The sequence below is a fragment of the Penicillium mononematosum genome (assembly GCF_028829835.1).
Source record: "Penicillium mononematosum strain IBT 11891 chromosome Unknown utg000003l:1.0-8172316.0:1.0-8177699.0, whole genome shotgun sequence".
Taxonomy (NCBI): Eukaryota; Fungi; Ascomycota; class Eurotiomycetes; order Eurotiales; family Aspergillaceae; genus Penicillium; species Penicillium mononematosum.
Window position 1 is genome coordinate 1,416,630 of NW_026643273.1, and position 23,895 is coordinate 1,440,524.

General features: G+C 49.1%; 10 protein-coding genes across 10 annotated transcripts; 5 read left to right on the top strand and 5 right to left on the bottom strand.

Annotated features, from left to right (window-relative positions):
* Nucleotides 1–126: 126 nt before the first annotated feature.
* On the bottom strand, nucleotides 127–701 carry N7519_005459 (uncharacterized protein; the record flags this gene model as incomplete). Its single annotated transcript, XM_057292235.1, has 3 exons — nucleotides 127–262; nucleotides 475–538; nucleotides 560–701. Coding segments are annotated over 3 exons (342 nt in total), but the record flags the coding sequence as incomplete, so codon positions are not given.
* An 81-nt stretch (nucleotides 702–782) lies between these two features.
* N7519_005460 (uncharacterized protein) lies at nucleotides 783–3,119 on the top strand (the record flags this gene model as incomplete). The annotated part of the gene is made up of 1 exon (XM_057292236.1): nucleotides 783–3,119. The coding sequence occupies one exon, from the start codon at nucleotides 783–785 to the stop codon at nucleotides 3,117–3,119; it is 2,337 nt and encodes a 778-aa protein (XP_057147047.1).
* Nucleotides 3,120–4,978: 1,859 nt separating this feature from the next.
* Nucleotides 4,979–6,042, top strand: N7519_005461 (putative short chain dehydrogenase/oxidoreductase; the record flags this gene model as incomplete). Its single annotated transcript, XM_057292237.1, has 2 exons — nucleotides 4,979–5,294; nucleotides 5,363–6,042. 2 exons carry the CDS (start codon nucleotides 4,979–4,981, stop codon nucleotides 6,040–6,042), a joined length of 996 nt encoding a protein of 331 aa, XP_057147048.1.
* Nucleotides 6,043–6,678: 636 nt separating this feature from the next.
* N7519_005462 (putative DEAD/DEAH box helicase) lies at nucleotides 6,679–12,653 on the top strand (the record flags this gene model as incomplete). The annotated part of the gene is made up of 6 exons (XM_057292238.1): nucleotides 6,679–6,840; nucleotides 6,902–6,954; nucleotides 7,011–7,668; nucleotides 7,721–9,498; nucleotides 9,546–12,364; nucleotides 12,427–12,653. 6 exons carry the CDS (start codon nucleotides 6,679–6,681, stop codon nucleotides 12,651–12,653), a joined length of 5,697 nt encoding a protein of 1,898 aa, XP_057147049.1.
* Nucleotides 12,654–13,843: 1,190 nt separating this feature from the next.
* N7519_005463 (CVNH domain-containing protein) lies at nucleotides 13,844–14,398 on the top strand (the record flags this gene model as incomplete). Its single annotated transcript, XM_057292239.1, has 4 exons — nucleotides 13,844–14,047; nucleotides 14,101–14,111; nucleotides 14,176–14,291; nucleotides 14,358–14,398. 4 exons carry the CDS (start codon nucleotides 13,844–13,846, stop codon nucleotides 14,396–14,398), a joined length of 372 nt encoding a protein of 123 aa, XP_057147050.1.
* A 73-nt stretch (nucleotides 14,399–14,471) lies between these two features.
* On the bottom strand, nucleotides 14,472–15,738 carry N7519_005464 (uncharacterized protein; the record flags this gene model as incomplete). The annotated part of the gene is made up of 5 exons (XM_057292240.1): nucleotides 14,472–14,809; nucleotides 14,869–14,933; nucleotides 14,987–15,366; nucleotides 15,419–15,486; nucleotides 15,543–15,738. 5 exons carry the CDS (start codon nucleotides 15,736–15,738, stop codon nucleotides 14,472–14,474), a joined length of 1,047 nt encoding a protein of 348 aa, XP_057147051.1.
* A 486-nt stretch (nucleotides 15,739–16,224) lies between these two features.
* On the top strand, nucleotides 16,225–17,922 carry N7519_005465 (putative isoamyl alcohol oxidase; the record flags this gene model as incomplete). The annotated part of the gene is made up of 1 exon (XM_057292241.1): nucleotides 16,225–17,922. One exon carries the CDS (start codon nucleotides 16,225–16,227, stop codon nucleotides 17,920–17,922), a length of 1,698 nt encoding a protein of 565 aa, XP_057147052.1.
* A 234-nt stretch (nucleotides 17,923–18,156) lies between these two features.
* On the bottom strand, nucleotides 18,157–20,082 carry N7519_005466 (uncharacterized protein; the record flags this gene model as incomplete). The annotated part of the gene is made up of 4 exons (XM_057292242.1): nucleotides 18,157–18,793; nucleotides 18,852–18,919; nucleotides 18,980–19,635; nucleotides 19,704–20,082. The coding sequence occupies 4 exons, from the start codon at nucleotides 20,080–20,082 to the stop codon at nucleotides 18,157–18,159; spliced, it is 1,740 nt and encodes a 579-aa protein (XP_057147053.1).
* A 478-nt stretch (nucleotides 20,083–20,560) lies between these two features.
* On the bottom strand, nucleotides 20,561–21,568 carry N7519_005467 (uncharacterized protein; the record flags this gene model as incomplete). The annotated part of the gene is made up of 2 exons (XM_057292243.1): nucleotides 20,561–21,114; nucleotides 21,166–21,568. 2 exons carry the CDS (start codon nucleotides 21,566–21,568, stop codon nucleotides 20,561–20,563), a joined length of 957 nt encoding a protein of 318 aa, XP_057147054.1.
* A 500-nt stretch (nucleotides 21,569–22,068) lies between these two features.
* On the bottom strand, nucleotides 22,069–23,068 carry N7519_005468 (GILT family protein; the record flags this gene model as incomplete). Its single annotated transcript, XM_057292244.1, has 3 exons — nucleotides 22,069–22,388; nucleotides 22,439–22,590; nucleotides 22,677–23,068. The coding sequence occupies 3 exons, from the start codon at nucleotides 23,066–23,068 to the stop codon at nucleotides 22,069–22,071; spliced, it is 864 nt and encodes a 287-aa protein (XP_057147055.1).
* Between the last annotated feature and the right edge of the window lie 827 nt (nucleotides 23,069–23,895).

Here is a 23,895-nt window from a genome sequence, read left to right on the forward strand (position 1 = left end):
TCTGGCCGAGCTCCGACGTCGTCTTCAGAGGCTCTGCGCTTCCCGGGCTTAGCCGCGTCTCGAACAGGAATGTTTGAAGGAATGATGAAAATCAGGAGGTGAAAGCCTTGCAATAGAGCAAGTCTTTCAATAGTGATGATAAATCAAGTTGCAACGCCCAGCGTACCAGGTACCTAGCTCAACGAGCACGGAGAAGAGTAGTAATCCGAACGCAATCGACGAATGATAGAGGATTATAGAAGAGAAGAATAATGAAGCGCTGCTGTGTGAGGTGGGAGGTGAATAAGTAAAGGACAAGTCAGTACGAAGTAGAAGATGAGATCAAGAGGGACACCGACGTAAGAGGGGGTCCGGACAGCTAAGTGATGACTAACGGGCGGTGAGAGGGCGATTGGCCTTTAGCCCCGCAATACTTCAATGGGAGCTATTGTGTTCGAGCCATAGTGTCTTGTTGAGAGTTGGAAGCTGTGACACATCTGGATAAGGTTGTGGTCGACTTTCAAGAATGAACAACCAGCCCTATCTTCCCTGATTGGTTCTGAAGCCTGCTATTCCATACGCCACGTTTGACGCGTCTCGGCATCAACGCGAAGCTTGGCGCCGACAAGACGTTCGACTTCATATGTGTCGCTTTGAAATCGTGGGGCGCGGTCTATTGTACTGGCAGCGTAGGAACTGCCCAGCGGAGAGAAGACATTTCTCTAGGTGAGTTTTCTGCATATACGCCTGTGATGAGCTCGTGATTGATATGGACCGATAGGGAACTCTCGTCAGAATGCTCCATGAGATCCTACTCTCCCTCTCCGGCCAGCCGTCCCCCCCTATTCAATACCCAAAAAGGGGAAAATGCTGTCACTCAAGATGATTTTCTCCTTCTTTCACCTCCGGAGAAAGCCCTCCTCGCCTCCGTTGCCCATCTAAGTCGACTCCACGTGCAGCTGCGGAAATATGCCTCCAATATATCCTCCACGAGCCCATCTGTCATATGCCGCTCTGTCTCTACAGTTATTGTTGGAACACATCTAGGCGAATTCCAGAAGAAGATCCTGGAGGTTGAGAGGGCAATCCTTGCCGAGGACAGTGGATATGTCGGAGGCTATGGTATTGTCCCGTTGTCGACTATCGTGGAGGAGTTTGCACCATGGACGCGGCGCATGGAGTGGCTTTGGGCTGTTATCCAGTTCATTCAACCCGAAAGAAAAAGCACCGGGATTTTGCATGGTTCCACGGGGGCAGCACTCATAGATCACCTGCGGACCGAAGCTCAAACAGGATATCTTGATATCAAGGAGATGGCCCTACAGCTGGCGACAGCGGCTGAGACAGCATGGATGAAACAACTTTCGATGTGGTTGCTTTATGGAAATCTTCCTATCTACGGGAAGGAAGACTTTTTCATCCAGGAGGATACCGAAAAAGAGAATGGAGAGGCACAATTCAGCATAAACGTCCGATTGCTCCCAGGTTTCGTCACAGCACAAACAGCAGGCTCAATACTATTTATTGGCAAATCCCTCAATCATATCCGGGCGAAGCGGAAAACTTCAATAGCAGGAACTTCTACTGCGCCCGTGACGTTATATCGGGAGCACATCGAGCAACTTGCGGGCCTGAAATCACCAATTTCGCCTTCAAAGTTGACTACCGCCGTTGACTCCATTCGCCTTTCCCTTTCTCAATCAACCTTGTCTAAATTGTTGCCCCTCCCAAAGATCCTGGAAATCCTGACTTTGCTTCACAATTTCCTTTTACTAGGACGAGGAGAGTTTGCAGTAGCTCTTGTAGCACATGCGGATTCTCGCATTGAGGAAAGCCGACGCCGAGGCCCATCAGCGACCCGTCCATTGGGAAAACTTGACAACCTTACCATCAAAGAAGGTGATGTCACAGCTGCTCTAGCTGAAGCATGGGCAGAGCTTTTCTCGCTACAAAAGGAGGAGGACCCAGCCGATGAAGAACTTGAACTTGCCCGGGACCTTCTTTGTCTGTCCATCAGTGGCCGCAAAAGTGGCCGACCGATAACCCCTGCCCAAAATCCCAATTCAATATCCAAAATCTCAAAGATCTCATTTGAAGATCTGCTCTTCCCCACACCCACAAATCTCACCGCACATATCCGAGCCCCTCTGGACCTATTTATCTCGAGCTCCGATATTGTCATCTATTCTAAGATCCATTCTTATCTCCTGGGAATACGGCGGGCTCAGATCCGGCTTGGAGATCTATGGAAACGAACTCCGTTGCGGCGAAACCACCCTACACCATGGGGACCACCCAGAAGTAACAGTGTCTTTGGCCAAGCTAAGCTGCAGGCAAGGAGAGATAGAGATAATGCCCGTGTTCGCCAAATGCGTCATATCTGGGCCACAGGAAGTGCATGTCTGTTTACGCTTTCCGAGATTGGGAGCTTTTTCCAGGGAGACGTCGTCAATGAGTCATGGCAGCACCTTCGCCAATGGATTGAAGGATGCTCTTCGTCCACAGTATCAGCTCCTGGATCCCGACCTGGGACCGCATCCTCTTCTAAATCGCATAACAGTTCCAAAACACTGTCCCCCGAGTCTGGCCAGCAGACCATGGGACGACATGATCCCGAGGCTCTCACGGTTGCCCACCGGCGGCACTTGTCATCTTTGGTGCAATCTCTCTTTTTGACTGATCTACCCTTCACAAACACTATGAGAGGACTCCTCACAAATATAGACCGCTTCGTGGCCCTTCTGATACGGTTGGAAACTATCCAACGCAACATGGATTTAGAAACAGATGAAGGCGTGGAAGACGCCTTGGTAGATTATGCCCATGAAGAACGCGAGGTATGGGAAGAGCTACGCGCCACTCGAAACGATGTCGAAGCGGGTATCAAGAATCTCGTTGGAAGCCTGCGGGACATTGACGACAGTCGCTCGGGAGAAGGTCTGGGACCCGTGGGACTCGCAACGAACTTCGGTCAGACGTGGCCTGGTTCCCACCAAGCTGACAGCACGAGTTCCGGCTTCCACCATTACGTGCCCCATAAAGCAGCGGGCGTGGATCGTCTGCTCATGAAACTGGATTTCGGAAGCCTTCGCAGCAGCTTCGGACCCGAGACGACTGCGAGTCTCGCGGGTATGCCATAATGATTGAAGCGGCCCATGGACTCTAATTGGTCCTTTGTTCTTATTGTCTTCGTTTACGAGCACCTTCAGAGGAATTGGCGTTTTATCTCATGGGCATTGGGTGATTAGGACGGCTGACAGGAGTCTGGATAATGCATGGGTCCTTTTTTTCTCTTTCTTTTACCCGCACTTTTTGTTGGTGGTCTTGGCAAAGCTATTTCCGAGAAATCAAGTTCGCTCCATCCATTGCTGCGAGATGGGGTCATGTGTCGTCTGTCGGGATCTTCATTTGAAGACCAGCCGCAGGAGAGAAGGAATGTGCACACCGTGTCCCTGCAGATCGTGTTGCTTCTTTATTGACAGAAATATCACATATCCCTTATCTGTATGAAGTACTCCACAAGGGACAGGTGACCTGAATTTAGTACGTACGCCGTTCCGCAAGATGCTCAAGATCGTCTTCAATTCTTTGATAGCCCCTGCTTACTCCGTAGTCGGAATGGGATTGCAAGCACGTGTACAATGTAGGGCTTGCGGGACAGACCCATCATGAGTGGCAAAGAGGGTCCAGGCAGCGAGTTCGGGGGGCTTCCTTAACTACAAAAAGGAATATGGAACAGGCCCGGCTAGCATATTATGCCATACATTGTACTCCGTATTGGCAACCGCCCCCCCCCCCCAAACGCCTTTAGTTCCCGGTGATAGAGACGTAGAAAGAAAGCGTCCAAGTTCCTTGCCAATTATTATAGTAAGTGCAAATGAAACATTCAGGGATCTCATTCAGGGCGAAGATTCTATAGAGCTGTTGTACAGGTGTCCCTTGGGCATGGGAGTCGGTGTAAGATGTGAGGAAGGGTTACCGGATTAGGAAATCCCGGGCTTGAATGTATGAGATTTCATTAAGCTCATGTGGTCCATTCCCCCCCATCCTAAAAATAAAATAAAATAAAAATTAGAACCCGGGACTGGACAATCTGCACGCCCATGGGGTTTGGGTGGATTCAAGGTGGAACTTCGAGGGTCTGGTCCCAAGGGGGCCGGGACGCCGAGAAAGGAGAAGACGAGATGAGATATCCATTGACTTGTAACTACCCACAAATTTCTGTGGAGCCTGGAGCCTTTGGATGTCTCGAAATCTTTGTGGCATAATGTCAAGCAAGAAAATAGAAAATGCATTATGCTTCCAACTAGCCGTTGATGCCGAGTATCTCATTGGGGCCGGCATTCCGCATCTGCATGGGAGCTTCAGTGCGGGATCTTCTGATATTTCCCCCTAACTATCCAGCCCCTTCGAACCGGAACAAAACCGGGGATCGGCATTGGCAAAAGAACCTGATTTGAGCCAATCACACTGCTAGACTATCAATTGTGATGTACAATCGTGCATACTCCCGTCGGGTGGGCCATTCCATCGAAGCTCGCATCGAAGTCTTTACCGTCTTCAGCCCAAGGTCACGATATTCCTTCCTAGATAGTGGTGCGACCCCCTTTCCCCAACTTCCCCATCTCCATAGCTAATCAGAGCTTCAGTGGCAAGCTTGGGCCTTGCCGTGGATGCTCTCGGTCAATCGAAGTGTCTGGGTCCATCGGAGTAATGGTGAAAGCAATTATCCACCGGGTCACGCGCAACTAGAAGATTTTTTTTCCTGTCAATCTTTATGCAGGATCTTATTGTTCTCGGTAGGCTTTCCAAGGAAGTACCGTCTCAGCTCTCTAGACATATAAATCTATCACCCCGATGCAATATACGGAAATATCGTGAATTCTTTGGCTGTATCACTCCTTGTTATTTCCTATTTCACAACTGTCGGCATTAATATTACTCCCTCGCTTCTGAATACCTCCCACTCTATAGTTATACCCCGATCCCGCCTTTGGCCATGTCTTTCATTCCCCGAGTATGGGCTCCCGCTCGTACACGGCTAGCTGGAGTCGCCGTCGCTGTTCCTGGTTCTCTCTTTTCCTCATCAAGTCGCTTGTACTCGACCTCCAAGAGTACTTTTAGCCCTCACGATATCCACAATGTAACTCACCACCTGGACCACATCCAATCAAAGATGCCGGCGAAAGAGCTCTTGCGCAACAACCGCCGTTTCAGCGAGTTTGATCTTGAGGGCCGAGTATATGCCATCACCGGCGGTGGACGAGGACTGGGACTATCAATGGCAGAAGCGTTGGTCGAGGCCGGGGCAAAAGGTATTGACTCTTTCGTTTCCCCCCGATTGTCGAACTGAACGAATGCTAACGCAATATCATATAAGCAGTGTACTGTCTGGACCGCCTCGAATCCCCGCATCCAGACTTCCTCCTTGCTAAGCAAAGGGCCCAGGATGACTATGGAAGCAGCTTGGAATATATCCGCATCGACGTACGCAACAACACCGAAGTCAACAACGCATTCGCAGCCATTGCAGCGCAGGGAGAGCGATTGGACGGTCTTATCGCCGCAGCCGGAATCAACTACCTCCAGAGCGCACTAGAGCACTCCCAGCAGGCTTTAGATGATGTGATGTCGATTAATTATAATGGAGTATTCAACTCAGCCACCGCCGCCGCCCGCCAGATGTTCAAATACCAACAGCAGGGCTCGATCCTACTAGTAGCCAGCATGAGCGGCCTAATCGCCAACAAAGGCATGACCTCGCCCGTATACAACTCGTCAAAGGCGGCAGTTATCCAGCTAGGTCGTTCTCTTGCTATGGAATGGGGTCGTCATGGCATTCGTGTCAACAGTTTGTGCCCCGGTCACATCATCACCCCGATGGTGGACGAGGTATTCAAGCAGAATCCTGCTGCTAGAGCTACTTGGGAAGCGGAGAACATGCTTGGTCGGTTGGCGCTGCCCGAGGAATTCCGTGGCGCGGCTCTTTTCTGTCTTTCTGATGCGAGCAGCTTCATGACGGGAAGCACTCTGCTCATCGATGGAGGACACACTGCTTGGTAAGCGGCATTCTTTACTGGCAAAAATTGCACAAAAGTCAACTTTGAATGAAAGATATGAATATATCTGGCGAAAAAAAAAGCTCGAAGAAGGGTACTGGCGTTGGTGGCGAATTTTGTACAATAAACGCATCCACCATCAGATAATCTACCTTATGCATCATCTCGGTCTAGACTTGCACACAATGGAGCTGGGATTGTCCCAGGTTTCAGATTCAAAGATCTAATCGTCGAACTTCCTTCCAGGCAGCTATTCCAACTTAATAGTGCATACCAGCTCAGGACAGCAGAGTTGGGCAGCCCGCCAAGATTCAAACAAAAGAACAGTAGTTACAAATACGATCATCTACATATTCCACATGATTCGAGTCACAAATCTCAGATATCTACTCCGATCCGATCTATGGATGGTGATGGATGTTGTATACTGCTGTACATCTTATACTGGATAAGGCGGTCGTTGGGTTTTTCTGCCCGAAATTCCCTTCACGGTTGTAAACCAAAAGAGATCAACAGTCCAACTGTTCTAGATATTGTCTTTATACCAAGAATATAGAGGAAATGAGCCAGAGTTCTACACTTCATAATATCATAGGTAAGCTATTTGTCTGTTTGTTGGGTCAAAGGAACGACATGCGCAATGCAATCCCAATATACCCTGTTTGATGCCCCTCCTTTTGGCCCGTTTGCATTTGATATTTTCCCTGAAGGCCACCCCAGGTCTCTATTTTACCCTGTTCCCGTCCTCAGTGTCATGCTTTCCCTTGCTCTCCTATCTCAGCTTACCCAGTTCATCTTGTTCGTGTGCCTCAGAATGTCGATCTTCCAGTCTTGATTCTAACAGTCTAGATCTAGCCTTCTAGGCAAACTACCGAAATATTGAGAAGATTATGGATCGCCATGTTGTGCTGGATTGGTGAGTGGCTTGTCGGCTCTTGGAGTCAGCTCATTTTTACTAATAATCAAATAAAGGTACAATAACCTAGACTCTCGAGTCGTTGACCTCGTCGGTGACTTTGTTGGTGACGAGCTTTTCATAATCGAAGGAGATTCTCTTCTACTCCAATGCTTTTCCAACGAGAAACTTGATTTCAACCCGGGCTTCCAGGTCTTGCATGCGACTTACCTTGCTGAGAAGTTGTTACAAAAGCTTCAACAGCGCAAATGTTTCTTCGAGGTTGTCTTTTTCGCCGAGAATGCCTCGTTATGCATTCCCAGAGGAGTCCCCAGAGATCTGCACGCGAGATACCTCCTTGCCCGAGAGGCAATCATACAGCATCTTGTCTCTGTTCGCGCCCAACCATCACGATTCTTCCGGGCTCTGAGGTTTGATAGCTTCCAGTCTGATGAGTTCAAAGCTCATCTGATAAATTCCGGGGCCTACTTGTTCATGTGCCACGACGGCGCTTCTTCCGAGCAGAACAAGGATGATACTGCTAGTGATATTGACAGCAGCGATTTCGAAAGTGATCCTGACTGTAGTGACCTCGAAGACAGTGACCAGGAAGGTTCTTTCGTCGATCAGCGAGGCGAGATCTTAAGATTTAAGCTCCGCGCGATGATTTACTGGTTTGTTGTCCACGGATACAACGTTGCTCTCATGGATAGTCTCGAGTTCCGTGACACAAAGGTAGGTCTTTTCAACCACGGATGAGTAGGCTCTGTACTCACAATATACGCAGGTCATGGCAATGGTGATTGAAAGCTCCATTAAAACGAATCCCTTATCGACTGGCCCTGAAACAGAAGATCCCAATCAATTGTGGGATTCCCTCTCTCAATTAGAGATTGAAGACAGCCAAGACCAAGCGGAGGATGCGCTGGAACATAACTTCGTCAACGACCAATCATCCAACCAGGCTCAGACAGACAAGTTCCTTGAACAGGCACTTATTGAGAAGCCTGACCTGTCTCAACGCCAATGTCTTGTGGTTGCTACGATCAGCTCTATGCTTTTGGGCGGCGCGGTGGATAACCCCGAAAACAAGATTGGAGCACAGTCTATGATTTTGCACATTGTTCTTTTGCAGGACACCCAACTATCGGATCGGTCAATTCAAACAACTGCACCCGAAAACTTGAAGTTTTTCAACGAATTTGTGAAGACCGCCAAGGCTTTGCTCACCTCGAAGCTTTGGGAGAAAGCAATGAGCGAAAATAACCTACCTTGCGATCTGTCTGATCTCGTGGATGGAACTTTGTTTTTCGAAGTCCAGCGGATGGTCGAGAAACTGGGCATTCAAGCAGTAATCTCATCGGTTACACAATCTTCGTTCAACACTCTTGCATGCCTGGTGGACCGCATTTGTGGCACAACACTGCAATGTGAAGCGATTGGAGAAGCGGGGGCTACCTCTAAAGATACCACTCATGGAAGTATCTCCGAGCCTCATCATGGCTTTGAAAAGGTGCTTCCATTTAGCAATGCAGTCTTCGATAAAATTCTGAAGCCTGTTCATGTTGCAGTTGATGCATCTGCCGATGCGAAGAGTGATTCCCAAATTTGCAAGGAGTTCAAAGAAGATAGCCACTGGCATAACTCCAAACCTCTTGACCAAAAGAAAGTCATCCTAACTCCGCAAGAGGTTGAGCGAAACCACAAGCGGAACCAGCGTTTTATGGCCGAGATGAGAGATTATGCTGCAAGTCTCTCTGGATCACAGCCGGAGCCGATTATTGTTGAATCCTCCAGTACTTCACGCCAGAAGTCTCACCAAACTCCTTCAGCGAGCAGAGATGTTGGAACCCGCTCGACGACCTCGAAATTAGACAAGAAAGCTCACTCCAAATCTGGCAAACCATCCACCAAGGAGATGGCCACAGCTTTCGTTCATCAAAAAGCAATGGAAGTTACCCAAAAGCAGAGACAGAAGTGGAAGAACATGTATAATGACGAATTCGCTCTCATCGACGATCTTGTAACTCGTTTTACAAAGCTCAACGGATACTTGACTAGTCTACCCAAAGACAGTCGACAGGTTCTAGAACCTGAAGTCTTGACTTGTATGATCGATACATTGCTGCGGCTTATGTTCGCCGAACGCACAAATATGCAGAGTAAAAAACACATGTTGATTGTAACACGCATTTGGGAGATTGTCACTTGTCTCGTGAAAATCAAGCAAGGGATCTCATCCGATATTGTCACATATGTCTCAACAGTCTGTCAAGTACTTGGTTTGCCAGATGCTCCGCTTCATGCCGATATTGAACAGAAATTATCTTTCCCGTCGTTCAAGATCCCCAAAGCAGCACCCAGCATGAGTATCGAGATGAGCCCAGTTGAATTCCAGCTTCTACACGGCGGGCCTTTTATGGAACGCAGCATAGACTCGTTGCCGGATTCCCGGACGCCTGATTTCGCGCCCGATCGCTGGCAGCGTGAAGTTCTGGACCAGATCGATGCAAAGAAGAGCGCATTCATCGTGGCCCCAACGAGTGCAGGAAAAACATTTATCTCGTAAGTTGCAATATGCCTCGATCTAGAACCTTGCTAACATGCTTCAGTTTCTATGCGATGAGACAGATCTTGAAAGAAGATCATGATGGAATTCTTGTTTATGTTGCCCCCACCAAAGCTCTTGTCAATCAGATCGCAGCTGAGGTGCAAGCCCGGTTCTCGAAAGCATTCCCAGCCAAAACCAATGGCAAGTCGGTTTGGGCCATCCACACCAGAGACTATCGCATCAATAATCCCCAGGGATGCCAAATCCTCATCACCGTTCCGCAGATTCTTCAGATCATGCTGCTTAATCCCTCGAACGCCAATGCATGGACTCCCCGCTTGAGACGTATCATCTTTGATGAGATTCATTGCATCGGCCAAGCCGACGATGGTGTCGTTTGGGAACAACTACTTCTGATGTCCCCATGCCCAATTATAGCGCTCTCGGCTACCGTCGGAAACCCCCAGGAATTCTACAACTGGCTAGATTTTGCCCAGAGAACCAATGGATTTGACCTCAAGATGATCCAGCACCAGCACCGTTATTCGGATCTGCGCAAGTACGTGTACCAGCCTCATGGTGACTTCTCGTTCAAGGGATTTTCCAATACTCCTAGCTTGGCCCGCCTAGGCCTCGATGAAGCAGATGATATGACGTTCGTGCATCCTGTCACCAGCCTGCTGGACCGCACCAGATCGATACCAGATGATCTTGACTTCGAACCACGTGACTGCTTCACTTTGTGGAAGGCAATGAAGGATCTCCAAACAGAGAAGTTCCCTGTTGATCCATCTCTGGATCCGTCCATCTTTTTCTCGAATATTATCATCCAGAAAGTGCACATCATAGAATGGCAGAGGCAACTGAAAACGTTGTTAGGAGAATGGATGAAAGACCGGGAATCCCCATTTGAGACACTGTTGCTCAATCTTGAGCACCCAACAGGGTTCGTAGTCCAGAAAGAAAAGGACTTGTCGAAACAGGTGTCTCGCATGAATGGCCTGTCTGACACACTAGACGGTAACTTGCTTGATACAACCCTCCCTTTGATCTCTTCGTTGCACGCTCAGAATGCTCTCCCCGCGCTATTCTTCAATTACGACCGCGGTAAATGCGAAGATATATGCCATGACTTGTTGACGCAGCTACAAAATGCTGAGACAAAATGGAAAGAAGAGAGTCCAGTATGGAAATCCAAGGTTGCCAAATGGGAAATATGGAAGACATCCAAGATGTCAGCCAAGAAGAAGCTTGAAAAGGCTACCAAGAAGAAAACAAGCGGAAACGCTGACGAGGAGCCAACTTCCAAGGCAGAGCAAGCCAAAGAATCAGCATCTACTGATTTCGGCTGGCTTGATCTCTTTGACCCGAAGAGGCCTGTGGATGGATTCCATTTGGCTGACTTCAAGAAAGTCCCCGCTTCCGAGTTCCTTGTCTATGCCAAGCAGCTGCAGTGGCGCTCGGTGCCTCAATGGTTGATAGACGCCCTGGAGCGAGGAATCAGTGTCCACCATGCTGGTATGAATCGCAAGTACCGTCAAGTTTGTGAGATTCTCTTTAGGAAAGGCTTTTTGCGTGTCGTGATTGCAACTGGCACTTTGGCCTTGGGTATCAACATGCCTTGTAAGACAGTCGTCTTTTCGGGCGATTCCATCTTCTTGACGGCCCTGAATTTCCGACAAGCCGCCGGAAGAGCAGGACGACGTGGATTTGATGTTCTGGGAAATGTTGTTTTCCAGCAGGTTCCACCATCCAAGGTGCAACGACTGATGAGCTCAAGACTTCCAAGTCTCAGTGGACATTTCCCCATAACAACAAGTTTGGTTCTACGGCTGTTCATCTTGCTACATGGCTCAAAGCAAGCTCCGTCCGCTGTGAAATCAATCAACTCGATACTCTCAAGTTCTCGCATCCACCTCGGTGGCGCTGAGATGAAGCAAACGGTCCTGCACCACCTCCGATTCTCTATCGAATACCTCCGACGAAACAGTCTCCTTAGCGGTACAGGTATGGCTTTGAATTTTGCGGGCTGTATCTCTCATCTGTACTACACAGAGAATTCTAGTTTTGCTTTCCATGCCCTACTGAATTCGGGATACCTCCAAGATCTCTGTCAGGACATAGAGACGAAGCCGAAAAAGACTGTTCATACCCTGATGCTTGTCATGGCCCACCTTTTCGGGCGTATCCCCCTGCGAGCGTCCACATTGGAATGGTTCCAAAACGTAGAAAAGAAGCCTTCCTCGATCGTGGCTCTCCCACCTTTGCCGAGGAAAGCAGCCTCCGCCCTGCGTGCTCACAACAGACAGATCCTGGATGTCTACACTGGCTACGTCTCCACTTTTGTCAAGCAGCATATCAAGGAACCAGACTGTTTGCTACCATTCAGTGGGATCAAGTGCGGTGGAGAAAGTTCCTCCGAGGAACTCGGTTTCTCGCAGTTCGATCACATCTCCCCATCGATCATCTCCCCGTTCTTCGCCCTTTCAGGAAACGGAGACCAATGCAATACTGTCTTTGAACTTAGTCAGATGGTCCGCAGTGGCGTTTGGATTGAGGATTCCGTCATTCCATATGTGGCTATTGACCCCAACGAGAACGCCGCCCCTCTCAATGCATACCTGTATGACTTCTTCAAACATGGAAACGTTTCTCAGTTGGAGACTGCAAACCGCATCCGTCGCGGGGACATCTGGTTTGTGCTGAATGACTTCTCATTGACTTTGGCCACCATCAAAACTAGCATTGAGGGATTCCTCAAGCCTGGAGGCAATATCGGTGCAGACATGCTCGATGTTGCTGGCGGAGGTGACGACTACGAGAATCTCGTTGATGATAAGGCCGTTGATCAGCTTGAGGCTGAAAATGCTGGAAAGACGGGTGTGAAGCCAGACAACAAGCAGGCGATGGCTGCTGCCCCCGTGCCCGCCCTCGCCCCCGAGCGAAGAAGGTTGTGATGGATAGCTGGGAGGATGAGATGGATGACGAAGACGACGAGACCGATGTTGAAGCCATCGATACTTCCAAGGATGCGACTAACGGGGTCGGCTCCAAAACTACGCAAGAGAAACCAGTGGACAAGTCCCACAGATCTATGTTCTTGGTTGCCAAGGCCTTCAATGAACTGCACACCGAGTTCGATACCAAGTTCAAGGCTATGTGGGCTTAAGAATTGTTTGTGATAGATGAGACGCTGAAACGAGATACTAAATTGAGAAATATCTGAAGTGAGAGATTTCTAAAGTAAAAGATATCTGAGAGTCAAAACCCGTCCCTTAGGATGTCAGCTCCAGTAGTGTGCTTGCGTCACTGATCAGTCGTATATAAAGACTCTTTAACTTCTTAGCCACAACCATGGTCAAGGTTTACACTGCTATCTTAAGAATAAAGCATAAACTCATGCCTTACTCAGCCAATTGCACTTTTGAAGATGCTGATCGCAAGAATCCCGCTACAACGGCTCCCACTTATCCTGGCAATATTACAACGGGAGTTTCAACGTGGACAAGGGTAGAACATGCAAGCATGTGGGCCTAGTGCGGGGTGTGGAGAAGATTATATAGGAAGGGTGCCCATGGGGTAGACCAATCCAGTGTTGATGTACTGTAATAACTTGTATTAAAGCATTGGAACTCTTCTGGATTGCACTTCCATTGGCTTGGTTTTAGCCTGGGGTAATGCCCATGCGTGGGGGTTGCTAGTGACAGGCTCGTGCGAGAGAGAAAAGCATGCTGATGTGCCCCTTGCAGCGACATCGTGGATCAATATACTATGATCTACATCGTATACTTGATCCAATACGGTCTTTGCCACACACCGCTATCCCTTCTATGACTCTTTTTAGTCTGAGAAAGACTATTGATATCTGGACTGTGAGGGTGATTCGTTTCGATCTAGGAATATTTGCTTATTGGATATGTAAGTACTTGAATTGTACTTAGATGGCCTTTATATGACAGTCTCGAAGACACCTCAGGTAGAAGTAACCACCCATGAGATTCTACCATGTGGTTGACCTATGGACAATCAAGATTTGGCCCGGCCCGGAAGCAACATACGTCACTATGGAGGACTGATGCAAGATGACCTTGACGAACTTGATGTTGACTTGGATGCAACCTCGTACCAGGCTTGAAGAAAGTAAGGAGTCATCGTAGGTATGTTGCGCCTTGTGATCAGATGCATTCGCTTCTTGCTGAAGCTGGATGTCCGAGTGCCATTGAATACTTACAAATGTAGGTATTGGATTGCTATATAAACGAGGCAATCTATCCCCAAACTTGACTATTCTTCAATCATAACGACATTATTCAGCATCAATTGCAATTACCTAAATACCCTCAAACAACCGCTTTCAATATGCTCTTCCTCAAGGCCCTCGGACTTCTTCCCTTCGTAGCCATGGCTTTGGCCGGCCCTTCTAAGTTTGCGGACACATGTCAAGACATTGATGGCGAAGGCACAACTCTGCGAGCACAGTGTCAAGAGAGGGAGAATGGCCAACTCAGATGGAGCACACTCGACCTGAACCGGTGCATCAAGAATAACAAGGGCAATCTAAAGGTAAGAGATCAATCCAACACACTCGAACTTGAATAATGCTAACGTGCCTATAGTGCGGAAAGAAGTAAGTTGGATCTCGAGCGAGAGCTATTTTTATAGTCGAAGAATAAAAAGTCTAACAAAAGCAGTGGCAATTACTCCGGCTCTTGCATCAACTGCACCCTTCGTGGAATCGCCGAGTTTTCCTGCCAGTGCCGTAACTCCGAAGACGATCACAGACACGTTGCTACCACCCTCGATCTCAGTAAGTCAATACTTGCTGGAAATGCACATGTTACTTTCTGGAAAAGGCTAACACATTGGCTCCAAGACAAATGTATCAGCAACGACCATGGCGAGCTTCGGTGCTAGATTAGCAATGTAGAAGTCAATACAAAGAAGAATCGAAATAGGTATTATGCTGAACTGAAAATCGATTTTGTATCTAAGTATTATTATGAGCCATGTCTGACCCCCCGTCCACGTCCCTATTATTTTCCATATCGGGGCTCTGTCTAGCTGCCGTAGCCATAGCATTGTAACCATTTGAATTCGCAGACGCTCCACAATCACTACCAAGCGCTCGAAAATCGCCTTTGTTTCCCCGCATCGAGTGTAAATGCAGGTTGGATCCGGTAGAAGGCTGAGTATGATATTTTGAGGGGTCACTTCTGACTTTGCTGCGGACCCCTTGCACAAGTGGGTTGAGAAACGGGAGACAGCCACAAATGATGGCCACATCAAGTTCCAGGCAGGTCCAGATGGACTCTTTGGCGCTTGAGGCTGGATGATATTAGTTGGGGTTAATAGTAAGACCTGGGGATAGAGGGATAAAAACGAACCGGCAAGGTCGGTGAGCTGGAATTTCCGGAATTCAATCAGGCGCATCAGACTGAAGATACAAACGCTGCAATATGTTAGAAGAAAGCAATATATATCATGTTGGGGGTCCGCGCGCACAGTAAACCCAGAGAAAACACCAGGGTTAATCCTAATTTCTGCCGACGGTTGACCTGTAACCGCCAAAATACGGGGATTGGCAGACAGAAAATGATAATATCTTCAACCAATGCGATCGAGCCCATAACCTGGAAGAATTGGACCTGTCCTGACATGCAGTGTCCTTTCAAGTCTTTATTGTAGTAGTATTGCACCGGGGTGCATTGGAAGATATTGGTCAATAGGGCAGCGAGAGCCCATGCGGCGATAAATCCTGCCAGACAGTTGGAGATAATAACATATGCCCGGATCGAGCTGAAGAGCCGTTTGATAAAGACGACAATTGAGATCTTGACACAGGCCATTGACGGAGCCCAGAACTTCTGTATCATCCATGATCCCTGCGAGATGTTAGATGTTCCGATACTATCAAGGTCATAAGCTATAACATACGAATTGAACACGCTGCCGTTCATCCTTGGGGAGGGATCTGATTGGCAAACCGACACCATTGAAGGCGGCTATAATAGTTAGTATATTAGGATATACCTAGGTAGTATAAGGGACAAGTACTTACTATCTACTACAAAAGCTGTGACGCAGTAGGAGAGGATCAGACCAGCTCCCATTAGATAATCTTCCAGATGCAGCCCCACCGCCTTCATCCGCCGGCCGTAGAGACGCAACAGGTAGGTGATCGTAGCCAGACCAGCCCCAATAATTGGCACGATAGTGAGGACATTTTTCCAATATGTATTCACCAGGGTTGCCATATTGACTGGATGGGAAAGAAAAATCAAGAATCTACCAAAAAAAAAAAAAGAAAAAAACCCCCCATTCCCCGAGATCTAAGAATCTTTGACTAACAGGGGGATCGGCATTTCTATGTAAGCAAGTTGAGGTCATCACTTCATATTTCAACTTTCACTCATTGGACCACCCAATTTCTCGAGTGGGGAAATAAGTGGAATTACGAGTGGGATTTCCAATGGAAGACAATTCCTTTTTCGATCGAAGAGAATCAAAGTTTTGCAGGAATTGCTTCTTTAAGCTTGATTAATATAATTCTCCGCCAATTATATAGACCATAGCAGATATTTCGATGATCCTTTACCTTAACAGGTTAATTTCATCGAGACACCCCCAGGGCTGGCTCAGGCGTACCTTTTCTAGCGTATCTTAAGTGTCTCAGTTCTATTGGGATTTCAATTTCTGCCTTGTTTATGCTTTTTCTTTTTGCGTAATTTTCATTCGCAATAATGTTGGCCAAGTCATCCGGCCTGGTCCTATTGGCCCTGCTACGCTCGACTGTTGCAAAGGACTGCTCTCTGAATGACTTCAATGCAACAGTAGGAGGCCGTGTGCAGAATCTCACCCCTTTCTCCTTACCCTGCTTCTCCAGCTACAATGGGAACCCGGTGGCTCGCGACAATGCTGCCTGCGCTGCTATCCAGGAGAATTACTCGGATCCATGGATGCGAACAAATTCTCCTAATGGCTACATGAACAATCAGGATGAAATGTGGGCATCCGATCCTAATGATCAGTGTCTCCTCGACAGCAGCAATCCCATGGATCCCCTGGCGTTTGTGAATACCACATGTCGTCAAGGCAATCTACCCTCTCACTATCTTGAGGTGCAGAGCGAAAAGGATGTCATTGCAGCTTTCAAGTTCTCTAACTGCTCCGGCAAGAAGCTCGTCATCAAGAATAGTGGCCATGATTACCTCACCCGCAGCAGTGGCCGTGACACGCTATCTCTTTGGACGCGAAACCTGCGATCGATGCACTACAGTGCGGACTTCGCTCCCTCCGGCTCCAAAAGCACCGCTCGCAGATATAAAGCCATCACCGTCGGCGCCGGTGTCAACTTCGACGAGGCGTACGAACTCGCACAGAAACACAACGTAACCATACTCGGCGGTTACTCATCCACCGTCGGTGTCTCGGGCGGCTGGGTACAAAACGGTGGCCATTCCATCTTGAGCCCCGTGTACGGTCTCGGCGTTGACCGCGTCCTCGAGTTCAAGGTCGTTACCCCAGACGGCGTCTACCGCACCGCCAACGAATTCCAGAACCCCGACCTCTTCTGGGCCCTGCGCGGTGGCGGTGGTGGCACCTTTGGTGTAGTTCTCGAAAGCACTCACCGCGTCGAGCCTGCCATCCGCTTTGTCGCTGCTAACATCAAGTTCCCCGGCAACTCCACCAACATGCTGCCATTCATGGACATTGTCGTCAACAACACCCTGAAATGGGGACAGGAAGGATGGGGCGGCCACATCACTGGTAACACCCTCGTCAACGTCTCCCCCTTCCTCTCCATAAAGCAAGCCAAGGTCTCTCTGGCAAGCGTGATCGCCTACGCTAAGGCAAACGGCGGCTCCGCCACCATCGAAGAGTTCACTTCCTGGTACCCCTTTTACGAGAAATACGTCAAGACCAGCTCCGTCGCTGTCGGCGTCACTCGTTTCCCCGGGAGCCGACTGATCCCCCGCTCCATCTTCAAGACCGCTAAGGGCCGCAAGAACCTCATGGATTACTTCGCAACCATCCAGTCCCTGGGCCAGACGCCTTACATCCCCGTCGTCGGACCAGTGTTGTACAACTACACCGAAGGATCCACCAGTGCTTCTCCCGCCTGGCGTGAGGCTATCTGGGAGTTGGGGTCTGGTGCCTCCTGGGCGTGGAACGCTACCCTTCCCACCCGGAAACAGAAGATCCAGTCCATTCAGAACATGACGGCCGTTATCGAGGGTATTACCCCTGGTAGTGGCGCGTACAGCAACGAGGCCAACCCGTTCACGACTAATTGGGTCGAGGCGTGGTGGGGTGATAACTACGAGAAGTTGGTGAGCATCAAGAACAAGTATGATCCCAAGGGCTTGTTGAGTTGCTGGAAGTGTGTTGGGTGGAAGGACTCGCAGGTTGCCGATTCGCCCTTCGCTGCGCTTGTTTGATTCAGAGAAACGTGAGATATTTCACCATTGCGCGTGCACGTGTACATATCATATAGACTTTACATATACACCATCTGCCTTCCGAGGTTACCTTCGCTCCTGTCTGGGCTCTAATAGATTCGAACAAACACCACCATGCTAATAGCCCGGCGAAGTCTCACAGATAAGAAAGACGTATCTTTCCCTTTGTCTTCCAGACCTTTGAGGAACGTCGAGCAGTCATTATTAGATCAACTATATCATATATACAAGCCTTCTATCCCCAGTAAAATGCTCTAAATCATCCCTCCTCCCACCACCCATAAGCACATCCCGCTCTTCACCCAGATCAGCAGGACCAGCCTGTACAATACTGTAGGTCGTTTCCGCAGCCTCCCGATTCATCCTCTGTAGAAGGATCCGCAGTCCCACAGCCAAGACCGCAACAACAACCATGAAAAAGGAGCAAGTAGCCATACCCCGGATATACCACGGCCCGTCAGTCTCGGGATACAGTCTCGTCCCGAGCAGGGGTCCGCACTGTCCGATTATATTGAGGATGGCAATGCTCGCACCCTTGCCTTCCTTTTCGACGCGGTTATCCATTGACCATGTGATGATGAGAGTGATTGCAGAAAAGAATCCAGCCGTGGCGGGGTAGACGCAGATATAGCGGATGAATGTGTGGAGCCATGGTGGCATGTGTGAGTGGAAATAACCTGTTGCTGCGATCGCGAAGTAAGCGAGTGATGAGATGAGAGCGTGAGCTATCAAATACGGGCTTCGGGAGCGGCTGCGGTCTGATGCGTATGCGGTGAGAAGGACTACAACGAAGGCGACAAGATAGGGAGGTGCTGAGAGGGCTTGGGCTTGTAAGGACGAATATCCCATGCTGTGAAGGATGTGAGTTGGCTGTCGAAATTGTAAATTGATGCTGGTGCAGGACATACTCTTTAACAATAGTGGGCAAAAAGACAGGCATTGAGCTGAAAGCAACGTTACAACTGAAGAACATAAACTGTAGTGAATGCGTTAGAACCGAACATTTGCACAAGTATCAAGTGGAGCTAACACTCACAGCAGCCATGTAAGCTTTGGGATCCGCTGCAGTCTTCAGGATTTCTCGCCAGTCAAATCGACTTCCATATGATTGCTGATAGTCGGCTGTGCTCGCTTCGAGACGCTGCTGGGCTACCACCCTTTGTCGGCGACTCAGGAATCGAGCCCGACCAGGAGAGTCCGGAATCAGGAACCAAGCAAACACCGCAACAATTACACTGGGGAACCCCTCCACAAGGAACAGAGTTCGCCACGGTGAGATCGGGCCGTCACTACTGAACCTGACAATCAAGTAGGCCAGACTGCTAGCAAAAGATGTCGCGAGTGGTGCCGCTGAGATAAACAATCCATTACGGAAAGCCAACTCATGTCTGCGATAGAACAAAGACAGGTAAAACGGGACACCAGGGCCAAAAGCCGCCTCAGTGATTCCAAGCAACGCCCGGAGAACGACCAGGCCCCCAAAAGAAGTAGCTAGACACTGGAATGATGCGACGAGTCCCCATCCACATACACATAGAGATATATAAATATGCGGGGGTACGACACGGTACATCAGCGTCATCCATTCAAAGAGAATGTAAGTAATGTAAAAGGCAGTAAGTAGCCATTCATATTGCGAAGATGAAAGTTGTAGATCGTCTTTGAGTCCTGCTATCTTTGCATTTCCAATATCTGGGTAAACAATCAGTACATTCTTGCAATAATGGGGAAAACACTCCGGTGTGCGTAATCAAACATACTCGAGCGGTCCAAGAAGGAGAGCAAGTAGAGAAGGGCCAGAAACGGGACAAGCCTTCGGTCAAATCTCCTTACTACCTCGCTCTCCTCCTCCGGTGTGTATCTCGCCCCTAAACCGCCGCGCGGCATCTTACCCTCAAGCTCCTCGTTGGTGTTATACATGCCGTCGTTCTCGAAATCGGATAAAGGGCCGCCAACGTCTTGATGGTCATGGAAGTTGGTCTGCAGTCGCAATGGGCCTATGGGTGATTTGGCGGGCCCCGGCACTGGATTATCTTCGTCTGAGCCATAAGAAACCGGAGTGAATCGTGGGTTTGAGGATGTGCTGGAGCTAGTGGAAGCCGCATTATTGCCCGCGCCGGAGGGATGAAGGTCCGCCATTTCTCAGGAGATACACGTTTTCGGATGGTTCTAGGAGCCTGATCGGTGAGGTAGTGTGTCCATGAGGGCAGAGACTATCTCTTCTCTGAAATCTAAATGAAAGAAAATGACAAGATCCCCCTCAATTCACGAGATCGGGTGACCGATGTTGATCACCTGGGCATGGATCTCCAAGCCGGGGCCTCTGGGAGGGATTATGTCATCTAAACACGTGGGTTTGTAATTGGCGCTAAGATGAGAGTGGCTTAGCGCTGAGCTTAGTTTTATTGGCGATCCCGGGATTCCATACTTCAACAACCTGTCAACTGTTCTACGAGTAGGAGGGTGCTCGCCTGTGAAATTAAGTTGATGTTTCGATTTGAAGCTGATTGCTAAAGTACATCCAGGTCTGTACTTTTTCTCAGCAGTAGCGTAGAAAAGGCTACCCTCATAATTCAGAACGTCTTCTTCGATCGGGAGCTCAGATCCGACAGTGAGCTTAAGGACGGTAGGAGTCCAAGTGCCGACTGTCCCATCCAGTTCTTCTGTTGACATGGCTATGGTCCCATCCACCCTTGTGGGTATGGTCCCATGTGACACTGTCAGGGACGTATCGGTCTCGACGGTTGTATCCTCCGCGCTGGTCTCTGTAGTATCCGTAGGGCCGGTAAGGGCTGAGGCTTGGGCTTCCCCTCGAGTCGCTGTCCATGTGCTCAAACTTGCGCTTTCGGCCGCCAGCAAGTTGGTTTGCATGTGCCTGGCTGACCTGAATGATGTCCTCGATCTCGGGAATCAGATCGTGGTCTTTGTCGACTGACTTCAGGTATCGCAGAAGGTTCTCGGCCGTGTCACGGAGGAATCGGACGCTGTTGGTTCGCTTACGGTGGCTCTCAGTGACTTCAAGGATGTAGTAGTCAGCCTTAGCCTTCTGGTACACCTGGATGAGCTTGTCGACATGCTCTGACTTGGTCTCTGGCGACTTGCTGGTCTTGGTGTCTTCGGTGGAGCCTTCCTCGTTATTGGTTGCAACAATCGGAATCTCGGAAATAGGGCCTGGTAGGGTGTGTTAATAAAAGTTAATTTCATCAAGACGCAACGACAGACCATCGTCCAGGATGCGCTGGGCAGCAAAGTGGGCAGCAATGACGGAGTTGCTCTCCTCCCCCGAATGGCAGTTCTTAGTTCCCAGATACTCGGCCATGTAAAATTCAAGCAGGCCGTAGTGTTGCATCGTGTGTCCCTCGTCGTAGAGACGAAGGAGAACACGGTCGTAGATCGTAACCTGGCCATCATCGTAGGACTGCGAGCGGTGGCGGATGGACTTGACCTGGCGCCTCAGCCCATGAAAGAGGGCTCGAGCATGCTCGCGGTTGCCAACGAGCTCTTTTAGGAGCTCGCTTGGATTCATCACCACACTCCACTTGAGGTACAAGCTGTCCTCCTTACCACGCAATCCGCGCGACATGACACGCTTGGTGTCTGTAGAACCATTCCACATCGTCAGCATGATACGAGATGATATTGGAGTCAATATGGGTAAAGTCAGGGCTGGAAGCAACCTACCGCGCTGTCTTGGATGAGCGAATGGCGGCATTCCGAAGCTCCACGCGGTCCGATAAAGATAGCCGCGCGGTGTTGATAAAAGTGGTTTGTGGGAGGGAAGAGGGAAAAGAAGGAAGAAGCTCTGAGATCTGATCAAATAAAACAATGACAAGGGAACTGATAGATGGCCAGGCTGTGAGTGACTCGGCCAATAAGGATCGTTTGCTAACTCTAGCGAGGGGAGCATCGTCCTCAACGCGTGACATGGAGCCAGTGGTTACCAAATACGGGGGTTCATCTGGGAAGGGCATAGGTTAAGCACAAAACTTAAATGTGGGGAATGCCTATGATGCGGGTGCAATATAATAATGTGTAGGGGGTCATCAGTGGCATTTATCGAGTCTCACGTCCTATCGTATGGGTATGAATGCAGGGTATGAACGACAAAAGTATCAAAATTAGAACTCAGTTTCTCTCCTTCCAGAGCTTTTCGACTTGGTCGACCAGGGCCGAGGGTTGGCTGCCTTCTCCATTCTGGGCACAGTTTTTCCATTCGTCGTTGTCACGGATGCACCAGACAGCATCATCGAGACGCACTGTGCAGCTAATCTTAATGCCGAGTTGTTCGCCTCTGGTAGCACTTTCGCGCAGCAGCGCAATGCCACTGAGTGGTGGTTCGCCGCCGTTGCCATCGTTAGGGTCATCATTCTGCTGGCTCGCACACTTGTTTAAGGCCTCAAAGTCAATACCATGCTCCATTGCGCAGTGGTGGACAAATTCGCGGTCTGGGATCCGGGCAAAGTCATTGATTAGACAATTTGCAAATCCTAGCGACCGGATAATAGGGGTCCGGGGTATTGAGGTGGAAGTGACGCTTCGTCCGCTGTCGGAGGGAAAGGAAGGTTGGCCGCACAGAGCATGAGCATATCACCGATGCATTCACCTGGGCCATGCTTGCACTCGATCTCTTCAGAATCTTTGGACACACTGTTACGATAGTATTAGTCAAATGTCTAGATGGAGTCTGGTACAAAATAGCATCCGTGCTTCTCCATATCTGGTTCGATGCTCACCTAGCAATAAATGATAGCTTGAAGTCCACCTTGTCACTGATCTTTTCCATGGCTGGTAGAACCAGTTTTTGCAAGCAAGCCTGGGCATCTGGGCATTTGCTCATAATGTGAGCTTCCAGCGGTATCTTAGTTTCCTCAAGTGTTTGATGTGCATCATAGTTGTCATGCTCTTCTTGAACCTCAGCTTGATAGCTCTCCGTCTGTGGGGCTATACTGGTACATCGTGGGGAAGACGGCCTGAGAAGCAAAAGGTAGCCGATGAAGAGCAACGCAATTACACCGATTCGACACAAATATGTGGTTGTAGTAGGACGGGCACGGCGATCAGACTTGTTTGCCTGTTCAAGTGTATCCCCATATCCCTCCTTGGAGTGGATCGGTAGTTTCTCCATGATGGACCAGAAGTGACGTTGTTTTGATAAGATCATGTGGAGAGTCCGGGCGGAGCTGGCCCTGAAGGGCTGCCAAGACCATTACATAAGATATCCCCCCAAGCTACCTAGGTATCCAGGGCTACATATGTTAGGTACCTTAGGAGGAGCGGAGTTATTATTATTAACTAATAAGGATATAGGTATTATTTTGTTTTTGGTAGGAGAACGGTATTATCTTGTCTCCTAAACGCTTAAATGTGTGCCCATCATCAGTAAGGCCATACGATGTACTCCATATCCGTGCACAATTCATCATATTAGGCTGGGCTCCGACTTCGGAGGCGATTTGGACTACATCGTAGCTTAGGTTTGAAATAGCCCCAGGTCTAGAATCACTGAGCTTTGTCAGGTATGGTCGACGGACAGACCGTGCGTAATGGCTTGGGATTGCGTGATTTGAGGCTCGTACATGAAACCTTCATTAATCAATTATATGGGTGGAAGTGTGCCAAAACACACGAGAACCACAAGACTATTTGCTGACAGACAGATGACCAATTATAGGCAGACGACCCTAAGGCAAGGTAGTTTGAACCGACCCAAGCAAGACCTGACAGCCCGATGTGGCGGGGTGCCAGCGAACGACCATGCGAACGGATTCATTCCCGTTGGATCAAAAAAGGTTGGGAGATGTGCCTGCGTCTGAATATGGGTATGCCCAGCCCGATCACCACGCGAATGCCATGAGTAGTATATCCCACTTAGGCGAGCCTCGTATCGAACGAATCACAACATTGAAACATGGATACTTTGGCGATACTTTTGGTGCCTTTTTTCAAGGAACT